The sequence below is a fragment of the Rhodnius prolixus genome, unplaced genomic scaffold (assembly GCF_049639745.1).
Source record: "Rhodnius prolixus isolate KJV_2025 unplaced genomic scaffold, Rpr scaffold_12, whole genome shotgun sequence".
Classification (NCBI taxonomy): Eukaryota; Metazoa; Arthropoda; class Insecta; order Hemiptera; family Reduviidae; genus Rhodnius; species Rhodnius prolixus.
Genome location: NW_027411635.1, coordinates 17,402,318 through 17,428,849, shown reverse-complemented (window position 1 = coordinate 17,428,849; position 26,532 = coordinate 17,402,318). Strand labels below are relative to the sequence as shown.

Genomic DNA, 26,532 nt, shown 5'->3' with positions numbered 1-26,532 from the left:
AAATAAAATTTTAAAAAATTATCATAAAAATGATTAAAAGACATTTTCAAAATCATCAATAAAAATAAAAAATTAAAATTGTCAAGAGATTTAGAGATCATATAAAAATTATTATTACTCATAATTAATTGTATTAAATTTGATTTTTGATTGCATTACAGGCAACTATAGCCCCTGATAACTTACAAAAGATACCGCCTTCATATCCATTAATAAATTAAGGATTATGCTGTGAACTGAAATCTAGTAAAATACAAAAGTCTCAGAATGAAGGAATCACTAATTTTTAAATCAATAAATTGCAACTGGTATGGACATTCCAGGAAAGGAGGCCAAAAATGAGATGGTTGGGAGGATGAAGTTAGCCGCTTTATGAATGCGTTGATGATGAAAATAGACGGAAACATGAGAAGAGCTGTGGAGACAGAATTTTCTAGCCCTTCAAGGGCCCATTTTAGCTATGTATTGCAGTATTTTTTTTTTTAAGTTTAAATTTAATTTAAGTAATGACCAGTATCTTTTGTAAATTACCTCGCTTCATATTAGGGATAACACTAATTTTTTTTTCTTTATATAAAGTCTGAACTTTTACATGCAGCAATTGTAAAACATTATCCCCGAATCCATATATCCTTCTGTTTTTCACTTAAATTAACTAAAAGTATCAATAAATGTTTTTCTTTTTCCATTACATAACTCCGAAACATTCTAACCTGACTGATTGTTTTTTTTTTCTTTTCATTATTATTATTATTTCATTTTACATCTAGTTGAGCACATCATTATTCAAAATTAATGACAAAAAAGATTTTTTTTTTTTTTAAACTTGTGTTTTAAGAATACGTTCTGCACACACAAACAAAAAAGACAAAATTAAAGTAAAAATATTACAACGACACAAATATATATATTTATATATATATGTCTTAAAAAACCGAAATTCTAACTAAATTAAATTAAAAAATAATTCATTTCTTTTCAAGAAATCAGTTCAATTTATTTAGTATGAAAAAATTAAAATTTCAGTGTTTCTTGTGGCAATACTAGTGTTCTGGAAGTTCAGCTAAGATAATGTCAAGTAAATCCTCGCTTTCTTCTGAATGTCTAAATTCCAGTATGAATAAGTCTTCATTACAATAATATGTTAACATTTCTTCATCAATTTTTGCCATAATCCTGGAAAAAATGAAATAGTAAATTAATTGAAAGGAAATTATATACATATATTATTTTGGAACAAATTAAATAAATACTGTTGTAATGAAAAATTATGGGGTAAAACTCATCGTTTTAACATCTATAATAATGATTTTAGCTGTACAACATTATTGTTAGTAATAAACATATCAATATTCAGTCTTGTCCACACAGGTGGAGAACACCTCATGGATTTTGACAAAACAGCCGCAGAGTAATTAAATAAAAAATAGACTGATTTTAAAAGTTTAATAGCTTGTCCTAATTGGCAATTGCTCGGCAATTTTTACATCTTTTTCACAAAAATGGAATTAAGTTTCGCTTGAGAGCTTGATACACACCAAACCTTTGGAGAACTCGTGTGATGTCTTTTTTCAACTATTCAAATCACTTTCTGGGCATCTTTAGAGCAGAGAATCGAATACCCCATCATATTGATGGTAAAATGAACAGTGTAGATTAAATAAAACCAAATATTTATAACACAAAGCGAAGATCTTGTGCACAATATAGCAACAGAATTATTTATGTATCATGATCTTGTTGACTTAAGTGCAGACCAGTGTCGCAAAACATGATTAGTTTCCCCCCTAAGAGGTTTATTCGGATCCTGGGCTAGCACAGCTTTAATGACTTTTTTTTCCGGAATGTACTGCGATAGCGGTTGGTATCAACAAACGATCCTGAGAGCCGTGTCTCCGAAATTTAAAAAAAAAAAAAATCTAAAAGGCTGATTTTCCTCACTTTAAGAAAAAATAATAATTAGATAGCCATACATTGCATTTAATAGAGATAAATATCCAGTACGGTTCTTCCTAGTTTTTAGCAAATTAAATGAAAACCCTTAACGGGTTTCTTTGAATTCAGTATACCATCAATGGCAATTCCTACAATTTTCACCCAAGGATGCGACTTACAACCAATTCGCAAACGTTTTGTTCACAAATTTTTAGTTCTTGTTATAGTTTTTAAATATATCTGATACATTAACAGGATACATGAATATGCATTCAGCGCTCGCAATGATAAATATAGCTGACATCGCTAGGCACCTGATTCTATGAACTGAGAAGCTATCAATGATAATTCACTTTAGCTAAAGTTTAATAAAAGTAACTACAACATGCTCTCATGCAGCGAACACAATTTCACGCATCGAATTATTGATCTACTCAGTTCAAATAAATAAAATTTATTCAAATCCCTTCAAAAGTTTATTTTGCATAATTGGACCCGTGATTCCGTAAAAGTATGGGATAAAATCCAATTTACGTTTACAGTTTGTCCCTGTCCACATCCTAAGAAAGCAGGTTAATAGAGACGGTATGGGGATTGGTTCCACGCCGTTTTCGTTTGTGAAATCGGAAAAAAGAAGTCATTATTACAACATCAGCGATGCAAGTTACCAGGTAGAAAAAGTGTATACATATCCTCAATAGAATTCTTCCAGGTACTTAATTTAGATTGTCACATTTAGAATCTGTTGAGGAAGCTGGAGGCAGAGAGCAAAGGCATGAAAGAGATTATCACTGACCACCAGTTCCCCTCTCCATCTATAATTTTTCAAAAGAGCGGGAAGGGAAAAAGTAATGTCTATTTTTTGTAGCGGGTTTTACGTCCAACTACCGGTTAGGATTCTTGGATGGAGACAGATAGCAAGCATACTTAACTACAAATTCTTATTAAATAAAATCAGTATTAACCATTAAATAAAATCCAAGATCTAAACCAAAAATTAAACTCTGTACCACAATACATATTAGTTTAGCAGGCCTCGCCCTAACCCGCACGGCTGCAGTGGTGCCTGAGTTGGAGGATATACCTCCCTGGGAAACGTTTGGAAAGAAATGTTTTGGTATCTGGAAGAGGTAATCCCTAATATCTGGCTCCTCGTTTTTTAAGAAGCTTCTTCTTAGGTAGATACCAAGAAGTGGAGGAGGATATATCTCTCTGTAAGGCATTGGAAAGATGCTTGTTGCATCAAGAGTGGTAATCCCTGGTTTCCTGCTCTCTTTTCCTACTTCTCCGAAAGGCCTTGATTTCTTAATCTGATAATTTTTCTTAATCTCATTTTTTGAACATCTAGGGAAAGAGCGTTAGTTGAAGGTATGTATTGGCATCAGGGAGTGGTTATCCCTGACTCCAGGCTTCCTGGAACTTCTCTATAGAACCTGGGAGAGTGATTTTCTTTCCTGTGGGTACTTTTGGATGAATAGACTTCCGTGGCACTATTGGGCAAAAGAGCGATAAGAATGTTGACAAAAGAAATAACAACTGGACTAGCTGTGTGGAACTTCTATTTGGAGACCAATAAGCACTTTTGAAATCTCTTGTTATGAATTTCTCAAAGCTTGCTGAGACGCCAGATGAAGGCAATTGAGCATTCAAAAAGAAACTATTAATTGCTAGTGCATACAATATAATCATTGCATTCTTTAATAGCTATAAGACACTCTGAAAGCTTTGCAGCTTTGTTAGGTTAATGAATAACAGTTAATAAAAATAAAACTCTTTAGGAAATAAAAACCAGGATAATTCAAACATCAGTGCAAAAATTATTAGCATGCAAGTTAGTTCAACAAGAAAAGCTTGATTTGAACGAAACGAAAAATAAGCATGAAGTAAAGAAAAGTTAAAAAGTTTCAACCCAAAGTACCATTAATAAAAAAAAAAATTAGCTTGAAAAAGGATATGTTTTTTTATTTTATTTTAAATAAGAGAATTAAATTGAATGAAAACAAGAAGAATTGAACACAAAAACAAACGGGCATTGTTTTAGATGTAAAATAAAATCGAACTTACCCTTTTCTGTTTTTTCTATATAAGTTACTAATGCTTGAAGCTGAAATTTTGTACTTATTCTCAATCTGGAAAATAAAGGAAAACAAGAAAAGTTAATATTTCCTCCATAAAAAACGAGATTTTCTTAACTTTTTCCTTTCTTGGGGGAATGATAAAAATAATAAGAAGTCCCGAGATAAAATAATGATAAAATAACGAAATGAAATAAAATAATACAACTCTAAAACTGTTTTATATTCCGTCGTTCAAGCTATTTATTTTTTGTTAGTGAGTGATAAGTAAATAAATAAATAATAAATACAAAAAATAAAGTGCCATGCAAATTATTTGAAAGCTCTTAAAGTAGCAACAACTTACCGGATAACCATCTTACTCGTACATGTTTTTAATTTATTTATTGTTATTGCCACCAACACCCTATAATGTGTTAAATAATAAAAAAAAAATTTTTTGTGAGAGGAATGTGCAAATCTGGTGGCATTACATTATAAAATTCATCTACACCTACTGCTACATTAGAAACACAAAAAAGGGGTGTAAAAAAAATGACAGTTTTTCGACTAAAAATAATTGTTATTACTCAAAATGCAGCCCCCTTTGCAAGGTGCCTTTCTGCCAGCATTTGTATCCCTCGTTTGAGTTCGGAATGAAAATAATAATAAAAAAAAACCTCTTGCATTTCAGTTTCATGAAAAAAAGTGATTCATGGAGCGAAATAGATGTTAGTCGGATGAAGCCAAATCTATTAAGGTAAGCGTATAAGAAGTTCGATTCTATCTAGTAAATACTTCACAAACTCTAAAGATAATCTGACGGAAAGTGCCGTGCGTTACTAACAAAACTCGTTTGCGATTGGACAAAGTTGGATAATGTCGTAAACTTTTGAGTACATTCTATTTACTATTGGCTGAAAAAGAAAAAAATCACAGAAGTCCATCAGATAAGAATTTTTGTAAATTACTATCCATGGTTTAAGGAGTAACGAGCATGGTAACCTCGCAAAATGATACAATGGAAAAATAGTGAAGAATACGCTTTCATTCCTATCTGGGCCGAATAAAGAAATCTTCCCCTTCGATTTCCCATGGAGCATGCTTTGCTTTGCTCTTTTTTCAGAATAACTTAAAATTACTAATATATTGTATCACCCAGTCGTTATAAAAAACTCACAACAGAACTGACTATTTATCTCTATTTCCTGACATATTTTTTGTTGTTGCTATGCGCTGTTCATTTATGTCAATTCAAAAAATTGATTCGACCAATGTTTCAATTCTTTTTTTGTAAATTCAAAAATGATAAAAGTATCAGCTGTGTCAGTAGTTCAAGATGACAAAGATAGATTTGACGATTTTTCTAACTTTCCAATAATCATTAAATAAGACAAAAAGTTGGACAGGAATCAGGTCAATAGTAGCGCACCGAGTTCAGAACGCGGAGGTCGCGAATCTAATTCCAGCTGGCTGCCCTCAGATTTTCTCTTCCTAACTTCTTCTACATTCCAATTTTCTAGTGTGGAACTTTGTCTCTTCGCGAAGCGACAGTACACTGAGAAACCTATGATCTGAAGATGTTGATCCTCCTTAATTAAAGTAATATAATAATAATAATAATAATAATAAAACGTACCGCATTTAAAAGGCCGGTAGTTGTTGGAGGCACTATATGAAGTGGTGTATACACGTCTTCTGATTCTTGCCTCACATAAAGCATTACTCGTTCGTTTAAAGGTGGTACAAGTTTTGGCCTTTTAAGTGGTGGACTGGAAAAGACCACACCACTTTCGGCAGCAGCTGTCAGTGCTTCGTCTTTCTTGTCACTGCAACACACATCATATATTATATAAACTCAGAAAGACAAATTCTATCAATTTATCTTTGTTTATTTTAAAATGTAATTTGTCAAATTAAAATGATAAATTACTTTTAAAAAAATCTTGGATAATGGGAACTGCCCTACCCAGAAAAAATGCGATGTTTTGGACGGCTTAGGTGTAGAACAAGCAACGAATGTTCTCAAACGAACAAGATAAAAAATGTTTTATCATTGTTAGGGTTTCAATTTATAAAAATTACGCCTTATGAGGCGTACCTGAATAACTTCCTGCAATTAAAATAAATCTATTTAAACCAATAAAAATAAACAAATAAGTTAGTGATGTATTTCTGTTTAATTTGTATTTACAAAACATAAAAGAAGCTTTGATAAATTAATTGATAGCTATTCTGTTAAGTGTTTATGTAAAAGCACAAAAACTATAAGAAACAAATAAATCTGGAGTGCATTGTTGTTCTCAGTTTTTCCTCTGTTTATTTTTATTTATTCCTACGCTATCAAAATAAAGTAATGTCTTTTTCAGCTAAAGCTATGTAATACCAAGCTGAACAAAAGTAGTCGTCTTTGAACAGTGTCCGGCAGTGGTTCAGAAAATGTACTGTTGATATGATCTTATCTTAGAAATGAAGGCAAGTTCAAGGCGGAATACTTGTTAGAATTTACTTCTTTACTACCTACTCTAGAGTCCAAAGTTAGCTTAATTCGAGAACTATTTGCTGCGATACAAGGCACATTTTGTTTTCAATAGCTTCACAGAAGTTGTTATTAGGGAAGGCAGCAGTTTTTTTCTTCTAAACCAAAGAATAGTATAAGTAAGAAATCCAAAAACTGACAAATGGCTTACAACAGTCAATTAAAATGGGCAATTCAACATTAATAAAAAGCAAAAACAAAATCATGAACCAAAATGAAAAACTGAAAAAGGACAATTTTATTTATACACCCAAATACTGTAATTTTCTTGTATTAATAATAATAATGTTATTTATTGTACATACGCTACCTAGGACTGTATTTAGACAGTCGACTTACATGGAACCCGCACACTAGACTGAAAAGACAAGAACTCAATAGACGATACAGACAACTACGAAGACTGCTAGGGCGGAGATCAGCCATGAACGTACAGAACAAACTGACTCTATACAAGACACTACTAAGACCCATCTGGACCTACGGAGCTGAACTGTGGGGCTCTGCGAAACCTTCCAACATTCAAAGAATCCAATCCTTTCAAACTAAAGTCCTTCGGCATATCGTCAACGCTCCTTATTATGTATCCAATTTAACTCTCTACACAGACCTCAATAGCCCTTTTGTCAATGACCTAATACATTCTCGGCTTCCTTAATTTCCATAATAGCCTAACCATACATCCTAATCCCACAGCACAAGCCTTATCCACAACAACCCATCCCGACAGTCCTCCACGACGCCTGAAATGACGTTGGCCCCGTGATCTTTTACCTATTTCCTAAACTTCCTTCCAACCTCTAGAGAGTTCCAGCATTGGCTGGCCCCTCTCACCATGCCTTCCCGATTGTGGCGCTGGATCCTCGGGTTCAGCCAACAATCTGTGCCTAACAAATTGATGAACACATTTACTTGATGTATGTTATATGTATACAGGTTGTAAATAAAAAAATATATACAATAAAAAAAAAAAATTTTTTTATTGTACAATTTTTGGATGTTGAGTTTTCAACCTAGTCCTTGATTTACCAACACGGGCGTAGCGAAAAAACTATTAATGGTAAAGAGAGGCCATAAAAGCGCTCTTAAAATGGTAAAATATTTTCTTTACAGTGTATAATAATAAAGTACGAATAATAAAGTAATATCTTACCAGATATTTCCTATTTATTTTTTAAGTCTTAAACCGTTGTAAGTATTCTAAGAATAAAAAGAACATTTTTTGAGAATATGTTTGGTTTTTATAAACAGCAATTATAGTACCCGAAGCAGTGAATCTGTATTAAAACTAGTCTTACGATTAAATCAAACTCTTATAGTCAAACATTTTGATAGTAAAATACCTAAGCGTGAAAGATATAACGTAAAAAGATAAATATTTTTCTATAAATATGGCAACCTAGAGTGTTTAAGAACCCCGAGGTTACTACTTAGAGTTTAAACTGACAAAAAGTAAGACTATTTTAGATGGTTGTCTGTTTTATTTACACTTAGATTTTTGTTTTTTGTCTTGCAATTGTTAAAAGTGGATGACGCATGTTAAAATTGTTACCACGTTAAACAACTGACCACATTTTAGTTAATTTATTTTCACGAATGTTTAATCAATTTTGTGAGTGATTTTGAAAAAAATTAAAATAATCAGAAAAAAAAAAATGTACATTACACATAAAACAGGAATTACAAGGCATGCTTTGGTTATAAGACCAGTGAAATCAGAACTGGTTGGACTTACTTAATGGCAGCGTCCGGTGGAAAGTGGTTGTGGAACTTAAGCGTCTGACCTGTGAGACAGCCGCCTGGCTTGGCTGCGGCCACAGAATGAAGCAGGTACGGGGAACTGTGCTTCAACGGACCTGCCTCACCGTTGGACAAACTACAACAACCGGCGAACAAAGAAAAACAATGATAATAACAGTTTAAATACAACACCTCCATGCCATTAAGTATAATCACATTTATTAAAAACAAATGTATTAAAAAAAAAAAAATGTACAAAGGTTATATTATATTGCACAAATGGTTATCTTCATTGCTGCTCAGAATCAACGCATTATTTTATCTTACAAACAAAAGTGCTTTTATATTAAAAAACAGGTGAATACAGTTATATTGGTAATACAATTAAAGGCAGGTAAGCAGTGTGTTTACTGCTCAGTAATTATGAAGTAAAAGTTTAATTTTTCATTTTTTCAGCGAACACCCTTCACTGAAAAACAGACTCTTGGAACAGTCTGATAGAACCATATCTCCATATATACGAATATGTGGGCTAGAATTTTTATAATCATAGCCATATGATGGTTGTCTGTACCACTTAAAAAGAACTAGTTGCCATACTCACAAAAGTAATAGAAGTCACTAGCAACAATAATTAAAACTGTTTTGTTTTGGGTTTAACAAAGTCATTATCTAGGCGTGGAGGTTTATAAGTATAAAAAAGAAATAACTCTATTAAATGAATAACAATTGAAATATGTAGATAGATTTTTTAATATAAACAAATTTTGTTTATAAAACGAAGCAGTGCGTTGATTTTGAGCAGTGTAGTTAGTTAGTTAAGAAAAGATATTGATACGTATATTTAGCTCATTTCAATAACATGGAGTTGGCTGATAACAGAAAACAGAATTGCTGACATAGCTCTTCCCAAAAGTGAGCAAATCATTTTATCAAATTTTGAAACATTTCATATTATAGCTATGATAGACCACGAAGAAGTACCTCCCTCCCTTTTAACGGCCTGGGAACAGGTCACTTATTAGAGAGTTACAGGTCAGACACTTACATCCACTCTAAAGTAAATCTCAGGAAAAAGATCAATGTTAAGGATGATTAAAAGCGACCGGAGGACAGATGCTTCGGTAATCACACAAAAAGCAAATTAAATTTACAGTAAGAAAAAACAAAGGAGATATAATGTACTATTGCCCACAGTTTTCACTGGAAAAATGTTTACTCTCATAGATTTGTTAGAAAAGCCAGGAAATAATAAGTGGCATTGGAAAATTGCATCAACCAAAATGAAATTGAATCTACCGTCAATAGAAATCCATTTACTGCACAATTGTGGATTGACAAATGCTCATTGGGTGCCTGCAAACAAGGCGAACTCTGTATAGATTGAATGTTATTTGAGTTTATGAATTCTGTGGTCTATAATAGATTGAATGTTATTTGAGTTTATGAATTCTGTGGTCTATAATAGATTGAATGTTATTTGAGTTTATGAATTCTGTGGTCTATAATAGATTGAATGTTATTTGAGTTTATGAATTCTGTGGTCTATAATAGATTGAATGTTATTTGAGTTTATGAATTCTGTGGTCTATAATAGATTGAATGTTATTTGAGTTTATGAATTCTGTGGTCTATAATAGATTGAATGTTATTTGAGTTTATGAATTCTGTGGTCTATAATAGATTGAATGTTATTTGAGTTTATGAATTCTGTGGTCTATAACCATTCTTTTTTTAAAACATACACGAGCTATAAATCTAACTCTCTAAGCTAAGAATAAATTAGCCATAAAAATAATATATATTACCTGGATGCATCGGTGTCGTGCCCATAAAATCCTGACAATTCCATTGAAGTGAGCTGGAAAATTAACACCCAATAGTGAAGTTTGTTTTTTGTAATATTAAGTGAAATTAATATCATAAAAAGAATCAATGTGAAGTTTCGAATAGCAGCTTCCTCAGCTTTATCTTTCCATCTCAATTAAAAAGTTCTGTTAAGTTAACTTGGTTTGGACCGGAGGGATACCTACACTTCTCTGAACTGTAACCTGAGATGAGCTGTTCCTGTATTCAAGGAAGGTGTTCTTTTACTGAAGGGAGAAAGTGCTCCTTGGTGAATAGACAACTGGCTTCCAAGCAGAAGTTTATGAGATTTACCTTCTTCTTTTTTGTTCTTAGGGGCACACATGAAAATTAACCTCGAAAGGGCATCAGCTCGGGCAAGTTTCACCTAAAAGACTTTAAAGGAAAACTTCCTATCAGGGAGCCTAATAGTCTAGGCACTAGGTTGCATGAGAATTTCGGGAAACGAAGTTAGCTCTTCCATTTACTGGTCCTGATCATGCTGTTAGCTGGTCGCTGGTACAACTTCCACATGTGGACGGTATTGCAGAATATATCTCTATGGATGAGCACAGCTATTAATTCGTTTGAGGTGCGCAACAGAATTTTTTTTTGGCAACATAAATTACAATTTAATATCTCCTAATACCTTATCAATATCTTCAGCTGGAGAAAAAAGAACTGGAGGTTTAGTCAAGTCTGCCATGCTGTAGAATTCTGATCTCTCACAAGCTGGATGATATAATTCTTCAATCTTTTTCCTACCAGTCGCAGCCATTTTTCTTTTAGCAGCCCTTCTTTCTTCATCTCTAGTTTTTCTTTCAGCACCCTGAACGAGAATCATTATTTTGATAAAATTAAAAATAAATATATAAATAATTATCAAAATATATAGTGTCTACTTACTTTATCACAAAAGACTTTTATCTGGCAATATCCACGATGAATGACAGGCCCTTCCCTTGGGTCTTCATAAGTATCAATTTGTATATGTAACGGCAGACCCTGGGCAAGAAAGAAATTTTGAAAATTAGAAATGTTTTAATCAAATTTCACATTTATTTACAAAATTATCCTAGTTAGATGATGATAATAGAGAAATTACCAGAAACGTTATGAATTTGAAATTATCAGCCTCAGTTTGCGATTTGATTTAAATTGATTAAATTGATTGATTAAATAGGTTGATTTAACCTAAATCTCAAAGTTCACATAAACGTAGGTAGACCTTCAAAGTCTACTAACACAAGAGTTTTTTTTAGCCGTGGAAAAATAGAATGTACGAGTATATACTTGTATAGAACCAACTATTGCAAAAACGCATAGAGAGCAGTATTATATCAATTAGACGCAACATTAATAATTGAGAAGATAGTTTCATAAAGCAGTCGGCAGATAATTGGGAATTATATAAACAATACACACGTTGAAAATTTGAAGATATTTTGTTTCTTTTTATGAAACAAAACTTGATTCAACAGAAACTTGGTTTTACATTTTATTTATATCTGTTTTTAGTGTGTTGGTGTAAGCGATTGACGCAAGTTCACTTATTATTATTTTTTTTATTTTTTTTTTATTTTTATTTTGCTGCATGGTTCTTTTACTGAAAATTATAGCACCAGTCGAGCATTTATTATATCAAACAATTATGGTATGGAAAACTTGAAATATTTCATCTCTTATTTCAAGAATTAAAAATTATGGGATTTAAATAGTGTAAGCGAAATTACATGACTTGGGTCAAAAGTCAGACACTGGCGGACCACATTTAGCCCGTTATTATACGAATTATAAACATGAAACTTACTCTCAAGGCAGAAATAGAAATTAATTCTTACAAAGTGTAGTAATAAAATTTAAAAAATTAGTTACTTTACCTTAACACCTTTCTGACTGCTGAAATCTGTACTCAAGCATTGAACAGCTATGTTCAGCTGAAAATTAATTAAACAAAAAAAAAAGTGTAATTTTTAGAAATTGAAACAAATATCTTTATATTAACTTTCCAAAAATTTGTATAGTATTTTACCTTTGCAGAACTTTCTAAAGGATTCCAATACACTGCGATAGCATTGTGCGCTACTTCTTCAATACATCCAACAAAGCCAACACTGTTTTTGGTATCTGCAATGCAAAATTGAGTTTAATTTGCTATTTATATATTTAAATTTGTTTGATTATTCAAACATATTAGTGAAATAAGGTTTCAAAGAAGTACTAATTATTTAAGTGAAAAATCTAATTGGCCGTTTTGCTAGCATCATGAAGTGGTCAGAGTATGTCACTTCATTAGAGGATTATGACGGTCATAAGGTCTCATACATGTGACCATGGTTGGAACGTAATACACACATATATAGAAAACCCACTGAGAAAGTAACAAGAGACTGGTTCTCGCACAAAGAATTCTGTATTTGGGTGCCCCAAAAAATAGATGATGGGTTTTTAAAGCACAAGTTTCAAGACCAAGATAAGTAATAGGCTTCAACTCAAAGATGCTCATTAAAAGAGATAGTTCTACAAATCAGAAGACAACGTGAATATTTTCGCTTATTAGCTTTTTTGTGAATATTTGTACAAGTAGTTTACCTGCATCTAAGATCCTCTGTTTGACAGAGTGCTGTCTTCCATGCCAAAATTGCCATGCTTTGATTTCATCGTCTGGGCTTTTCTCTTCCCGAAACATCAGCATCACGATACTCTATCAAAAAAATAATATGAGTAATGATTAAGTAAAACAATATAATCATTTAATACTAAGGAAAAATATTTATTAAATGTATACATAAATACTTATTTAAACATATTTATTCTTAGCATTTACATCACTAGCCACTGGGAAGCCTAAAATACCACTGATATTATATATTATTTGTTTAACAAAACACACTTTGCTTTTATATAGGAATATAGGAATAAATCTGCAGAAGTATTCCGTCTCTGGAGTCCATATTTTCCTCAATTGTTAAGCATTTTTTAGCCTTCATTAGTGCAAAGTCTATTAAAATTTGGCGTATTAAGAAAACGCTTTCTTGGAAATCTGGTAGGTTAAAATTTACGTGCTTCAACTAAACTTGAAAATGACATTTAGTTTGTAAACATTTTAAAATCATAAATAAAATTTTGATTATTTTTATATTATAAAATAATGTATCTGTGACAAAGAAGGTCAAGTTCATGTTCTCCTTACAACCTTTGTAAAGAGCAAGATCTTAGTTATAAACTTTTTTAAAAAAATTAAAAATTGCGTAGGGTGAAGGGACCAGTAATTGACTGCTTAAGAAAAAATTCGAGTTTAAGGTAGAATAACTTCCGTTATTTTGGCTCCAGGTGTAGGTTGTAAAATTGTACCGCTCCAGTAGGATGTATTTTATTTTATTAATATTTTAAAAGCAGTAAATTCGATCTTTATGTCAACCAAAAATGATTTTTTTTGAAAATATATCAATGACTTAGTAATTGACATACCGAATTTTCGGTGGAACCAGTGTTTGACATGGGGTGGGACCAGTAATTGACATACAGATATATTCATGAAACGACATAAGGTATGCATTCAAAATCACTTTTAAATCTAAATAAATCACTTAAATCACCTAAATCACTTTTTCAATTGGATTTATAACAAAAATCAGTCTTATTCATAATTAATTACAATCAGTTTTTAAATAGGCAAACCTAAATAATCTAATATTTTTCAACATTACGCTTTTTTATGCAGTTTTTGACGACCAACCCTTACACAACTGTCCTACTGGACAGTTTTAATTAAGTCCCCAAGCCAAGACAGGTAATTTGAATAACAGCCCTTACTTTCAATAGTACCAAGGAGATATTAGCTAACATACTTGTTAGATCGTACACAATATCTGTCGGCTCGCTTTTATCTCTTTCTCTCAACTCTTCCGCTCTCTTATCCTTCCAAGTTTCCGCTAAATATTTTGTTACTTAAACCTCTTTTTGGGAATTTTTTTTTCGGTTCTCACTTTACCAAACTCTCTACTTCCGATTAGACTATGTGGTCATATCCTTGTTTTATCCAGTTTGTTGTTCATACATTGCTGATCTCAACAGGATAATCATTCTGCTTGCCCTCTTGAAATAAGGCGTACATTTGCTAATTCATTAATTTAAACATATTTTATGTTGCCGATTTTTATCAATGATTTTATTTTACAATGTATTGAATTTTTAATTATAATAAAATTTATCAACCTATCTTATCATTTTCGCAGGAAGTCAATCACTGGTTCCAAAAAAAAAAGCTGTAGGACTAGTAATTGACATACATGTCAATTACTGGGCAAATTGCCGTTTCAAGGACCAGTGATTGACAGCCCCATTTTAATCCTCAATGCTTCTTATAATTAAAAAAAAACTACATAAATGAAATCTACAAGTAATACTAATTATAACAGAACATTGATAACCACACGAATATATGAACAAATAGACGAAAAATAAGAAAAAAGAAAAATTATTTTCTTATCAATCCTCCTTAGCAACGGCTTGTTTTTTCCTTGATTTTGAACTTTTAACACAAATAACCTTCCACTGATACCAAGGAACAATCCAAAAATTAATATTTTTATGGAACTGCTGCCTAAAGGCTTCTCAATAACGAAATTGAAAGAATCACCACTAAAAACGGCTCATATCCCTTATAATACCAGTTTATATCTGGTATGTCAATTACTGGTGCCCAGTCAATTACTGGTCCCTTCACCCTACATATTTATATCTTTAAAATTATAAGAAAATTATATTATTGTAAAACCACGAACCAAGTTTCTAAAACCCTGCTCCAGAACATTGCAACTTATATTACTTATACAGCTATCAATTCTCTACATTTCGGTAAAGAAATCATTGAAATCAGATCAATACGAAAAGAGATATAAACGTTTGAAATTTGTAGTATTTTGAAAACCACTAAAATTTAACGTCCAATATCTCGGTAACTATTATCCCTAAAACATCACAGTTTGTACCAGTTATACACCTTTGTATTCTCTACATTTCGGTAAAGAAACCGTAGAGTTCTGATATTAATGAAAAGAGATATAGACGTTCGAAATTTCACCGAATTCGAAACGAGTATGAAAACGACAAAAAATTAAATCTTAAATATCTCATTAACTGTAGCGTCAAAAACTTTGCTATTTATATGTACTTATACAGTTAATATTTCTCTACATTTTGGTAAAGGAACCATTGAAATCTGATAAAAACGAAAAGAGATATAAACGTTTGAAATTTGTAGTATTTGAAAACCACTACAATTAAACGTCCAATATCTCGGTAACTATTATCCCTAAAACATCGCAGTTTGTACCAGTTATACACCTTTGTATTCTCTACATTTCGGTAAAGAAACCGTAGAGTTCTGATATTAATGAAAAGAGATATAGACGTTCGAAATTTCACCGAATTCGAAACGAGTATGAAAACGACAAAAAATTTAATCTTAAATATCTCATTAATTATAGCGACTAAAACATTGCTATTTATATGGTCCTATAAAGCTTATATTAATCTACATTTTGGTAAAGGAACCATGGAAATCTGATAAATACGAAAAGAAATATAAACGTTTGAAATTTGTAGTATTTTGAAAACCACTACAATTAAACGTCCAATATCTCGGTAACTATTATCTCCAAAACATCGCAGATTGTACCAGTTATACACCTTTGTATTCTCTACATTTCGGTAAAGAAACCATAGAGTTCTGATATTAATGAAAAGAGATATAGACGTTCGAAATTTCACCGAATTCGAAACGAGTATGAAAACGACAAAAAATTTAATCTTGAATATCTCATTAACTGTAGCGACAAAAACATTGCTATTTATATGTACTTATACAGTTAATATTTCTCTACATTTTGGTAAAGGAACCATGGAAATCTGATAAATACGAAAAGAAATATAAACGTTTGAAATTTGTAGTATTTTGAAAACCACTACAATTAAACGTCCAATATCTCGGTAACTATTATCTCCAAAACATCGCAGATTGTACCAGTTATACACCTTTGTATTCTCTACATTTCGGTAAAGAAACCGTAGAGTTCTGATATTAATGAAAAGAGATATAGACGTTCGAAATTTCACCGAATTCGAAACGAGTATGAAAACGACAAAAAATTTAATCTTAAATATCTCATTAATTATAGCGACTAAAACATTGCTATTTATATGGTCCTATAAAGCTTATATTAATCTACATTTTGGTAAAGGAACCATGGAAATCTGATAAATACGAAAAGAAATATAAACGTTTGAAATTTGTAGTATTTTGAAAACCACTACAATTAAACGTCCAATATCTCGGTAACTATTATCTCCAAAACATCGCAGATTGTACCAGTTATACACCTTTGTATTCTCTACATTTCGGTAAAGAAACCGTAGAGTTCTGATATTAATGAAAAGAGATATAGACGTTCGAAATTTCACCGAATTCGAAACGAGTATGAAAACGACAAAAAATTTAATCTTGAATATCTCATTAACTGTAGCGACAAAAACATTGCTATTTATATGTACTTATACAGTTAATATTTCTCTACATTTTGGTAAAGGAACCATTGAAATCTGATAAAAACGAAAAGAGATATAAACGTTTGAAATTTGTAGTATTTGAAAACCACTACAATTAAACGTCCAATATCTCGGTAACTATTATCCCTAAAACATCGCAGTTTGTACCAGTTATACACCTTAATATTCTCTACACGTCGGTAAAGAAACCATAGAGTTCTGATATTAATGAAAAGAGATATAGACGTTCGAAATTTCACCGAATTCGAAATGAGTATGAAAACGACAAAAAATTTAATCTTGAATATCTCATTAACTGTAGCGACAAAAACATTGCTATTTATATGTACTTATACAGTTAATATTTCTCTACATTCTGGTAAAGGAACCATTGAAATCTGATAAAAACGAAAAGAGATATAAACGTTTGAAATTTGTAGTATTTGAAAACCACTACAATTAAACGTCCAATATCTCGGTAACTATTATCCCTAAAACATCACAGTTTGCACCAGTTATACACCTTACTATTCTCTACACGTCGGTAAAGAAACCGTAGAGTTCTGATATTAATGAAAAGAGATATAGACGTTCGAAATTTCACCGAATTCGAAACGAGTATGAAAACGACAAAAATTTAATCTTGAATATCTCATTAACTGTAGCGTCAAAAACATTGCTATTTATATGCTTTTATACAGCTCACATTTCTCAACATTTTGGTAAAGGAACCATTGAAATCTGATAAATACGAAAAGAGATATAAACGTTTGAAATTTGTAGTATTTTGCAAACCACTAAAATTTAACGTCTAATATCTCGGTAGTTATTATCTCCAGAACATCGCAGTTTGTACAAGTTATACACCTTTGTATGCTCTACATTTCGGTAATGTAACCGTAGAGTTCTGATAAATATGAAAAGAGATATAAACGTATAAAACGAAGTCTTAATGCATCATTTGGAAGATATTTTCAAAATAAATGAGTCAATTAAGTAATAATTACTAATTACTTCTTTGTTTAAATTAGTAAAATGTAAAATTTATTATACTGTTTCCTTAATTTTTTTTTAACGAAACCTAATTAAAATTTAATCAGATTTAAGTGGTAGTACTAATTTTTTCATATCAGTTCTGTAGTGTCACTTCGCTTGCTGATCACGTCTGCCATCAACATTATCTAACCCAGTCCTGCAACCGGACTGCCATAACTGTTAAATGGTTTCTATAGCAATCATTATCTCCCTGTTTCACTCATTTTATGGCTCTGTCTAGTTTTTCTTCCTCGATTTCTCGCTGTTCCTTTCTCTCACCTCTAGCAATTAAGTCGATCGTGTTTAATTTTAATTATATATTGATTAGAGAGAATTTGTGAATCTATGTAGACAATTCAGTTCAAAAACGAAATTTTACAACTGCAAATCACAACAACGCTACGCGCAAATCCAATGAATGTACGAAAGCACTGCCTAAAAGTCAAATCAAAATAATAATAATAAAAAAAACATTAATTTAAATAATAATCAAATGAAATCATTTGTTACTTTATGAAGGTCATCTAACATGATCATCATTTTGTTGGTCAATTCACAGTAAATGGATTATGTTTAAGGGATGCCGTATTAATTGTTCGACCAGTTGGTGCTTTAACCTGCTACGAGTATGGTTTGGTACAAGTTGCGGATTACACGATCAAGATGTTGGGATTGTGTAGTGGTGACTGCCAAAATTAGAAATAAACGGAATTTGCTGATCGACATAAGATGGGTAACATTGTTGAATAAAAGAATGTATTTTGTGATTTTTCGAACTGGATGGCTTGGATCTTGTTGTAGATCGTATGCATTATCTGTAAGTCCAAAGAGGACTGAATAGAGTTAAGTTCAGTGTTTGGTAGTTTCCATTAAGTCAATTTTGGTCTGGTTAAGTCTGGAACCTCCAGTTGAATTCAAGTTGTTTGTGTTAAGTATGTGTATTTCACGTGAGTCGCTAGTTGAGGGAAAAAACCGAGATATCAAACGGTATCAATTAAAGGACCAGGAACATGATCCAGGCAAACTGGGAAAGGTATTTTTCGATTTTAAATGAAGGATAAGTAGTGGTTTAATGATATAAGTAGTGGTTTCAGCGTTAATTAGTGCGAGTTTTCTAATTTTATTTTCAAATTTTCCTTTGAAATGAATAATAATAATAAGTAAAGTAAAGTAATCGCCTATTTTTTCATGCGAGGCTTAACGTTCAACTACCATTTACTAGGTGTCATAGACGGAGGCGACTACCAAACGTACTTTACTATTTCTCATTTAACCATTAAATAAAATACAAGGCCCAAGACAGGGGAATCGAACCACAATGCACATTAGCTTTGCAGGTCTCGCCTCTTAACCGCTCAGCTATCGTGGCGCCTTAATTTTTTTTTTTTTAATTACTATTATTTAAGGCGCGTCAATATCTAAGGTTATTAGCGCCCGGAGTTTTTTTCAGTTCACTGCCGGCCTCCGGACAGAGTTCTCTCGTTACAGACAGCACTGTCCATCACCGGACAGTGAGCTGTAAGAAGCTCCTAGGAAAAGAAAATCTAAGGGTCAGCAGCTGGATTCGAACCCGGGACCTCCGTGTGGGAATCCGATTCGCTAACCTCATAGCTAATCCGTTCCCTTCCTTAATAATAATAATAATAAAAAATCAGTCGAGTTTAATTCTATACAGGATGGTACTTTGGTTAACTCAAACGTGCCGTTCCAGGCATTTAACTGTTTTATTACTTACCTATTGTTACATTTAGCTAAATATAAACAGTGTCAGCTAAAAATCCGTTAAGTTTTACCACTTATAACTTACTGTTAACTACGAGAACTAAGTTTAATTCTTTTTTTAGAAGTCGATGATCATCGCTATTAACGCTCGCAAATTTGATTGTACAGAACAGTAAAGAAGAAGTGTTGCGTTGATTGTAATTGCGCAGATGAGTTGAAGGGTTTGTGAACATCAGGAGAGCGCTGTAGAGAGACAAGAGTTTGCGCTGTCCACATACCTCAACCACCAGACCGCATCAATCATCCAATTATTTCTGACTACCAGCAGAGAGAAGAAATGTTCTGGCTGATTAAAATGATTTGTAGTTGGGACACGTAGATGGAGTTGTAATGCCGTGTAGCTCTGCCCCACCACACTGATCACTCGACAAATACTTCACATTATCTGTTCACTCCATTCAATAACATGCTTCATTTTTCGCGTAAATTTTTCTTACGGCTGTAAAAACTATTGCTAAATCAATAAAACTTTTAAAAAAATGTCCCTTAAAATAAAATTTACCTAGGGACTACAAGTACTTAGGGATTAATTTGACTCCGCGTCTTTCCTATGTTCCGCATTTACTTCAGGTTGTCTCCACTGCGAAACAGGGGCTAAACAGCATCTGGTCGGATTTTATGTCGCAGAATCAAGTGCCACTGTCAGCGAAATATAAATTATTTAATTCGATTTCTCGGTCGATCCTCTGTTACGCTTGTCAAATTTGGGGGTACCAAAGGTATGAGATTGTTGAAAGAGTACTGAGGTTTTTTATAAAAAAATTGTTTCGTTTGCCGAGTTCTACCCCTAATTATATGGTGTATCTGGAAACTTCTGTAGAATTAATTTTAGTTTTTACTTTGAGGCTTCATTTCAAATATGTCTTAAAATCCCTGCAGCTTCCAGATAACCGCCTGCCTAAAGTTTCTGCCTTGGAAGTAATTAGGCATAATTCTTCCTGGTATGCCCACTGGAATGTACTCTGTAATAAATATGATTGCTCATTTAATTTTAGCAATAGTAATATGGCTGATTGGAAGCTCTTTTTCTCCACGTTACTTTCAGCTATCGCATCCCGCTCCCGGGAGGAGGCTGTAGTGTCGGCCCAAGCTTCAGACCGCTTTCTATTGTACAAGGTTCTTAGTCATAGCTCCCCTACGATGGACATATTAGTTGAAAAAGTTCCGAAGGTTACCCTCTACGAACTGCGCTGGTTTTTTAGGTTAAGGTGTGAGTTGTTGTGGTTAAATTATACCCCTTGGCTAGAGCGTCCTATAGTGATGTGTTCGTTATGTAATTCTCGTGCCAGGGAAGATGTTTTTCATTTTGTCGCCGAGTGCACCATTCTAGTCGAGCTCAGACTGCTTTACATGGGTTGCCGGTCCCTAACCAGACCGCAACTTATAACCATTCTGAATGGCACCACTATTCAGCCGATTGTTCAGTTTGCCCGCCACGCCTGGGCTTACAGATATCAATTAGTACAGGCCTTTAATTTCTAAACCCTAAAACAACTTGTTCTCTTCAATGTTAGCTTTATTTAAAAAAATAAAAATAAAAGGAGAAAAAAAAAATTATTTAATCTGTTTATTGTGTTCATTATTATTTAATTTTAAATTGTATTCTTTACTTTTTTATCTGTATTTCATTATTTTCTATGTGTTACGCATTTTCTGTCTAAAGTTTTTTCCATTTTCACGTTTAGTTGCATTTTTAGTTTAATAAGTGTGTTCTTTTTTGATATGTATCTATTTTTATTTTATGTTTGATTGAGGCAAATTTTTTTATTTTATTTTATTTATTTTTTTATTTTTTTTTTTATTTTTATTTCTATTTTTTATTTCTTTTTTCTTTCAGTTTTACTTTTTATTTCTTTTCTTAATTTTCAGTTTGTAAATTCTAATTAATTTTGTAATTCTAAATACTAGCGACCTCCGGCAGACGGATATTCCATGCCGTATGGTACTTTTCACTATACTCTTGTATTTTCTATTTGTTAAATAAAGTATTATTATTATTATTATTATTATTATTATTATTATAAAATTTACCTACGAATAATTTTAAATAAATAACAATAGGCTAAAGCGATTACTTATTACGAGAAAGTCTATACCAACCCTTGGAAGCTTAACAACTACCACAATGTTTTAGATAATTTATAAATCTAGTATAATGTATGATGTAAATACGAAGTTAACGTAAAATCCTAGGAGCCATTTTTTTTAGAGAGAGAGAGAGAATCTTAAAAATGTGAACAATCCATTGCGTAAAAACAGTCTGCTTTGTATTCGAAATTTTAGCAACATATTTAACCAGCCTTCAATCTGAACTCAGGCGACATGATAAAAAAAAAAATCACTTTAAATCAAATTCACTTATCCCCAACTACCACCAAAACCATTAATTAAATTTTCGGAAAAAATGATTGACTTTTAAGTTACAAAAACAACTGGAGGATCACTTTAATGAACCGATTATTTATTGAATTTATTTTCTTTCTTTGGTTTTCTTCAAAAATTATAACGATTTACTTTATTGTTTGCAAGCTCATTTTAAAATAGTTGTAAAACTTTCATTTCCTGTATGATCCTAACAGATCTGTTTGAAGTTTTAAACAAAGCCATACCAGCTGCTACTTAGGATGTAATTGTATTGTTTCATGTAATGATGAGAGTATAACGTGATCCAGTATTGGACGGTGTAATGTTTGTGTTGCGCAGAACGGAGTAGATGCAGCTTCCGAGGGAGGAATGTCCAGTTTCTTGCTGTGTGCTAGAACACTTCTCGGTAGCGAGGAGCGGCACCAGTACATTACCATCGAGAAATGCAAGTGTCACTTCGCTTGCCGATCACGTCCGCCACAAAACATTGTCTATCTCTGTCCAGCTGCCGGACTGCCATAACTGTTAAATAGTCTCCATAGCGAACATTCTCCGTCTTTCTCTCTCCATCGATTTCTCATTTATTACTTTCTCTCACCTTTAGCAAGACAAAGTGTTAAGATCCCCAAAATTTCCCGAAATGATTCGAGCATTTGTTTAGCTGGGAATAGCCCAAATCTTTCATTAGCGAACCCCAATGGTATCGAAAGTAACTTAATATTAAAAAAAAACATGAACCCTCTTTTTTATTAGAAATTTTCCGGAAATTTTCAATTAAGGGCACCTTTATTAAGGTTTTTTTTACGTAATTATCTCGAACCAATAGTGCGCCACTACGTCAGAAGTACGGACACCGAGGCTAAAACGTATTGTAATTGGTTAGATTCGTTGTCTTGGCCTAGTTTTATTTAATGGTTAACATGAGACATTTTAAGTGAATTATTTACCACGAAACCTGCCTGAAAAAATATGCATTACTTTACTTTACTTATACTTTATTACACTGACTTTACGGTTTCACAACTTCAAAAATCTATATATTGTTATTGTAAGTTAAATATTATGTTGGTCCAATTTCAAGTTCCTAATGTAAGAGAAATATTCCAAGATAATGCAAGATTATTGCCATTTACAACTATGGTATTGAGAATAAGTGGCCGCCGTGGGAAAACGGACCGACTAGCTGCTGTCTATTGTTTTGAGAGGGCATAGGAGTCTGGACCCTTAGAATAGCAGTACCTGATACCCATCTACCATTAGCGTATTCTGCCAGATAAATGGCTACAGCTAGTTCTGTTAACGTTGAGACAAACACAACTATTAACCATTGCGACCAAGAAGAGACCGAAGTATTCGTACACTATTAATTTCTTTGCAAACAAGTTCTGAATTAAAGTGAATGTAAATAAATGTTTAAGTTGTATAAATATGCTCAATTAGATTTAATGTATTTACCTATAAAATAACCGGTCGTATAATATTTTTGTATTGTTCCAAAGTTAGTGAAACACAATTTTTAATGTGAAAAATAACTTTAATATTTGGTATTTTTATCATTAATTGCATAATTTAATAATTTATCAAATATGTACCTAAGGTAAGAAGAACTAGAAAAATAAATAAATTGCATTTTTTATCGAAATAATCAGCATTAAATAATTGACCAACCACAATAAAGAATGCAGGAATGAAATGTAGGTAGAGTCCAATTTGGACCAATCAAAAGTTGGGAACTTGTCGGTTGGCCACGCCAAAAACCAGATGTTCAGCACTTTCTGAAGTTTATTTTTTTTATTAATTAATTTTTCACTTTTCTTTTCAAAATTTTTACTTTCTCGACTGTTTTTTTTTTTTAGGACGAAATGCTGATTTTTGAAACATTCTCAGAAATTGCATATTGCTTAGGGTACCCTGCAAGCTAATTTTGTTTTTTCGAAGTGAGATAAAATTTTTGAAAACGAAAAATCGTAGAAATTCAAGCTAAAATTTTCAGCAACGGATTTATATTGAAGGTTACTGAATTGCTAGTTTCATTATATTTATTTTTGTGGCAACAAGCGTTTCTCAAATTATTCATAAATAAATTCAGTGTGAAACTCTTAAATACTTACCTTCATTACAATTATTAATTTTCTAATTGTCAAAATTCTAATTCCTTTCTCTGAGCATAACTTTCGATGAAAATTTTAAATTCAAGCAACATTCCATAAAAACATTATAAATACATTTTTTATTGAAAAAATATTTCAGTTTCAACATAAACTGATAATCCAATTCTTTAAAGTCTTATTTCCGTTAAACCAATTCTCAACTAACTATAAATTTTTGGAATAAGTTGTTTTGCTGGATCTTAAAATTATACATTTAACTGTTTTTGTACTTTAGAGGAACACTTACCGTTTTCTAATAATCTCCACAAATATTCAAACTCCTGGGAACTGCCACAACTGCTCTCTTTTAGATTCCTAAGTTACCTTCTTACCTCGCTCTTAGAACTTTCATATAATCACAAACGTAATTTCTAAAATATTTTGGTTTATCAAGAATTATGAAACGTGCGAACTCGATTTATTTTTCGTATTTCTACCTACCCACAAAAGGCACAATTCTACTTGGAACAGCTAAATAAAACTGTTACTAATTATCACTTATTTTGTAATATTATGTTTAATTCATAACAATCAATAATTTTTAGCTGAGGTTGTTATTTATGTTTTAGTTGTAATTTACTTTTCTAATTAATTGACGCTACTTTTTGTATACATACTTTGTATACTTATTAAATTAGTAACATCTGAGTTAAATGGGTGGTAAAGTTACTAATAAATAAATAAATAAAATATTTGTAATAAAAAAAGTAATCGGTATCGTATGTGGGTGGGTTATTTATAATTATGGAAAAGACAATAGTGTACCAAACAGCATAAGTTTCTGCTCTCGGCTATTTTCAATTTTGGAATATTTTAGTTTTATACCTAAAACTAATTTTCTAAAATATGCCTTGTTGGTTAACGACTAAAAGATAAAATATTTAATAAAAAAAAAAATCACTGGCTACAATTTATCTAAATTTGAAAACAATATTTTTTAAATAATTAATAGATTTTATTAAAATTCTATCTCTTATTTTAAAGTGACTACTTGACAAACGCTCTAAACTTACTTTACTGAACAAAAAGAGACTCTACACTGCCCTGATAGCCCCAATATGGACATACGGAATTGAACTTTACGGTACTGCTAAACGATCCAACCTTAACCGTCTTCAAACCCTACAATCCAAAATCCTGAGAACCATCCTCAATGCTCCTTTCTATGTCTCCAACCATACTATCCATTCCGATTTAAACATACCATTTGTCTCTGACCTAGCCCAATCCCGCTACACAAAATTTCATTCCAAACTATCCTTCCATTTTAATCCCCTAATCCGTGACCTATCCTCAAGAACACTTCCTTCAAATCCTCATCGAAGACTAAAGCGGAGGTGGCCGCGCGATCATTTAAGTGCAGAACGGCGGCCTCCTAGGATGGCTGCTGTGTAAGATTGCCTTCATCACTGGATGGTCGCCGTTCACATCGCTCATGCCAATTTGTATATATATTTATTTATATGTACATTATTCACACATCAATTTTGCTTGTTGTATATATGTACAGTTGCAGAAATAAAGTAAAAATAAAAAAAAATATTTTAAAGTTTTATTCTACATATTTTCTGCAACAATCAAATCAATTTTAAAAAGTAATGGAGTTGAGGTTCCTTCGTACTGCAGAGAGAAAATTGTTTCTTAAGAGATTTGGTATTAAGGCCGTTGCCTAGTGTATCAGAATTATAATTTTTCGTGGGTGACTTAACCACTAAATACAATTGATTCCTGATTATCTTATTCTTGATACGAACTGCAATAGACCGAAATCGAATGAACTGCTTTCCGCAATAAATCTCTTTCTTTTTAGATAGTAAACAGCTTCGTGAAGAAACGTATAGACTGGTAAAACGAGTAAAGAACTAGCCATCCTCAGGAAATATTCCAATTTGAAAATATCCTCACTATCCTTTGAATTGGAGCCTTATTTAAACAGAAGTGGTAATTCGCAATAACCAGGTTCCATGCAATGAACCAAAGTGATATGCTCGAAGCAATAAGCTTTATGCGAGCAATTTCAATAATAATGATCTTTCTAATTAAAGCAATAATTGATCTAAAGATAACAGCACAAAAAAAAAACTGAATAATTGTGAAATACAAAACATTGAAGGTAATTGAAGATTATAAATTATATATATTTTAGCAGAGCGCCCTGAATTTAGTGAGTATCCTATTTTGTTTTTTGTTTTCTTCTGTTTCTTCGCCGAAAGTGAATTGACAAAGTTATTGTTAAAACTATACAGCTGAAAAGTTGGGAATCAGTAGCTATAATTGTAAACTTATAATAATAATAATCGTAAGAAAAATCTGGACTCGCCTGCCTTAAAATTTTTCTTTTACCACCTTATATCACCAATTATCTTATAATACCTAAACTTAGCTTCATCAGATTATCATTTGTTTCTTTTTGCTTTCGACATATAACTTCACCGAAGGTAAAATTAGATTGCTAAAGCTTTTTGGTTCTAAACTCAATGAAGGATTCCAGCGAGGAAACATTCACTGGGGCGAGTAAATAGTAGCAATGAATACAATT

General features: G+C 32.1%; 1 protein-coding gene across 6 annotated transcripts in view; it reads right to left on the bottom strand.

Annotated features, from left to right (window-relative positions):
- Window positions 1-721: 721 nt before the first annotated feature.
- Window positions 722-26,532, bottom strand: part of grh (grainy head) — a 161,194-nt gene continuing 135,383 nt past the window's right edge. For 3 of the 6 annotated variants that reach the window (XM_074143562.1, XM_074143565.1, XM_074143566.1), the window contains 10 exons: window positions 12,706-12,817; window positions 12,146-12,240; window positions 11,994-12,050; window positions 11,020-11,118; window positions 10,763-10,942; window positions 10,077-10,129; window positions 8,264-8,404; window positions 5,629-5,818; window positions 4,000-4,064; window positions 896-1,176 (listed from right to left, as the gene is read on the bottom strand). In XM_074143562.1, the coding sequence (XP_073999663.1) occupies window positions 1,044-1,176; window positions 4,000-4,064; window positions 5,629-5,818; window positions 8,264-8,404; window positions 10,077-10,129; window positions 10,763-10,942; window positions 11,020-11,118; window positions 11,994-12,050; window positions 12,146-12,240; window positions 12,706-12,817 (1,125 nt within the window). In that variant the 3' untranslated portion in view covers window positions 896-1,043. Of the gene's footprint in view, window positions 1,177-3,999; window positions 4,065-5,628; window positions 5,819-8,263; window positions 8,405-10,076; window positions 10,130-10,762; window positions 10,943-11,019; window positions 11,119-11,993; window positions 12,051-12,145; window positions 12,241-12,705; window positions 12,818-26,532 lie in introns of all 6 variants that reach the window. The other 3 variants (XM_074143564.1, XM_074143563.1, XM_074143567.1) reach the window with 3 other exon arrangements.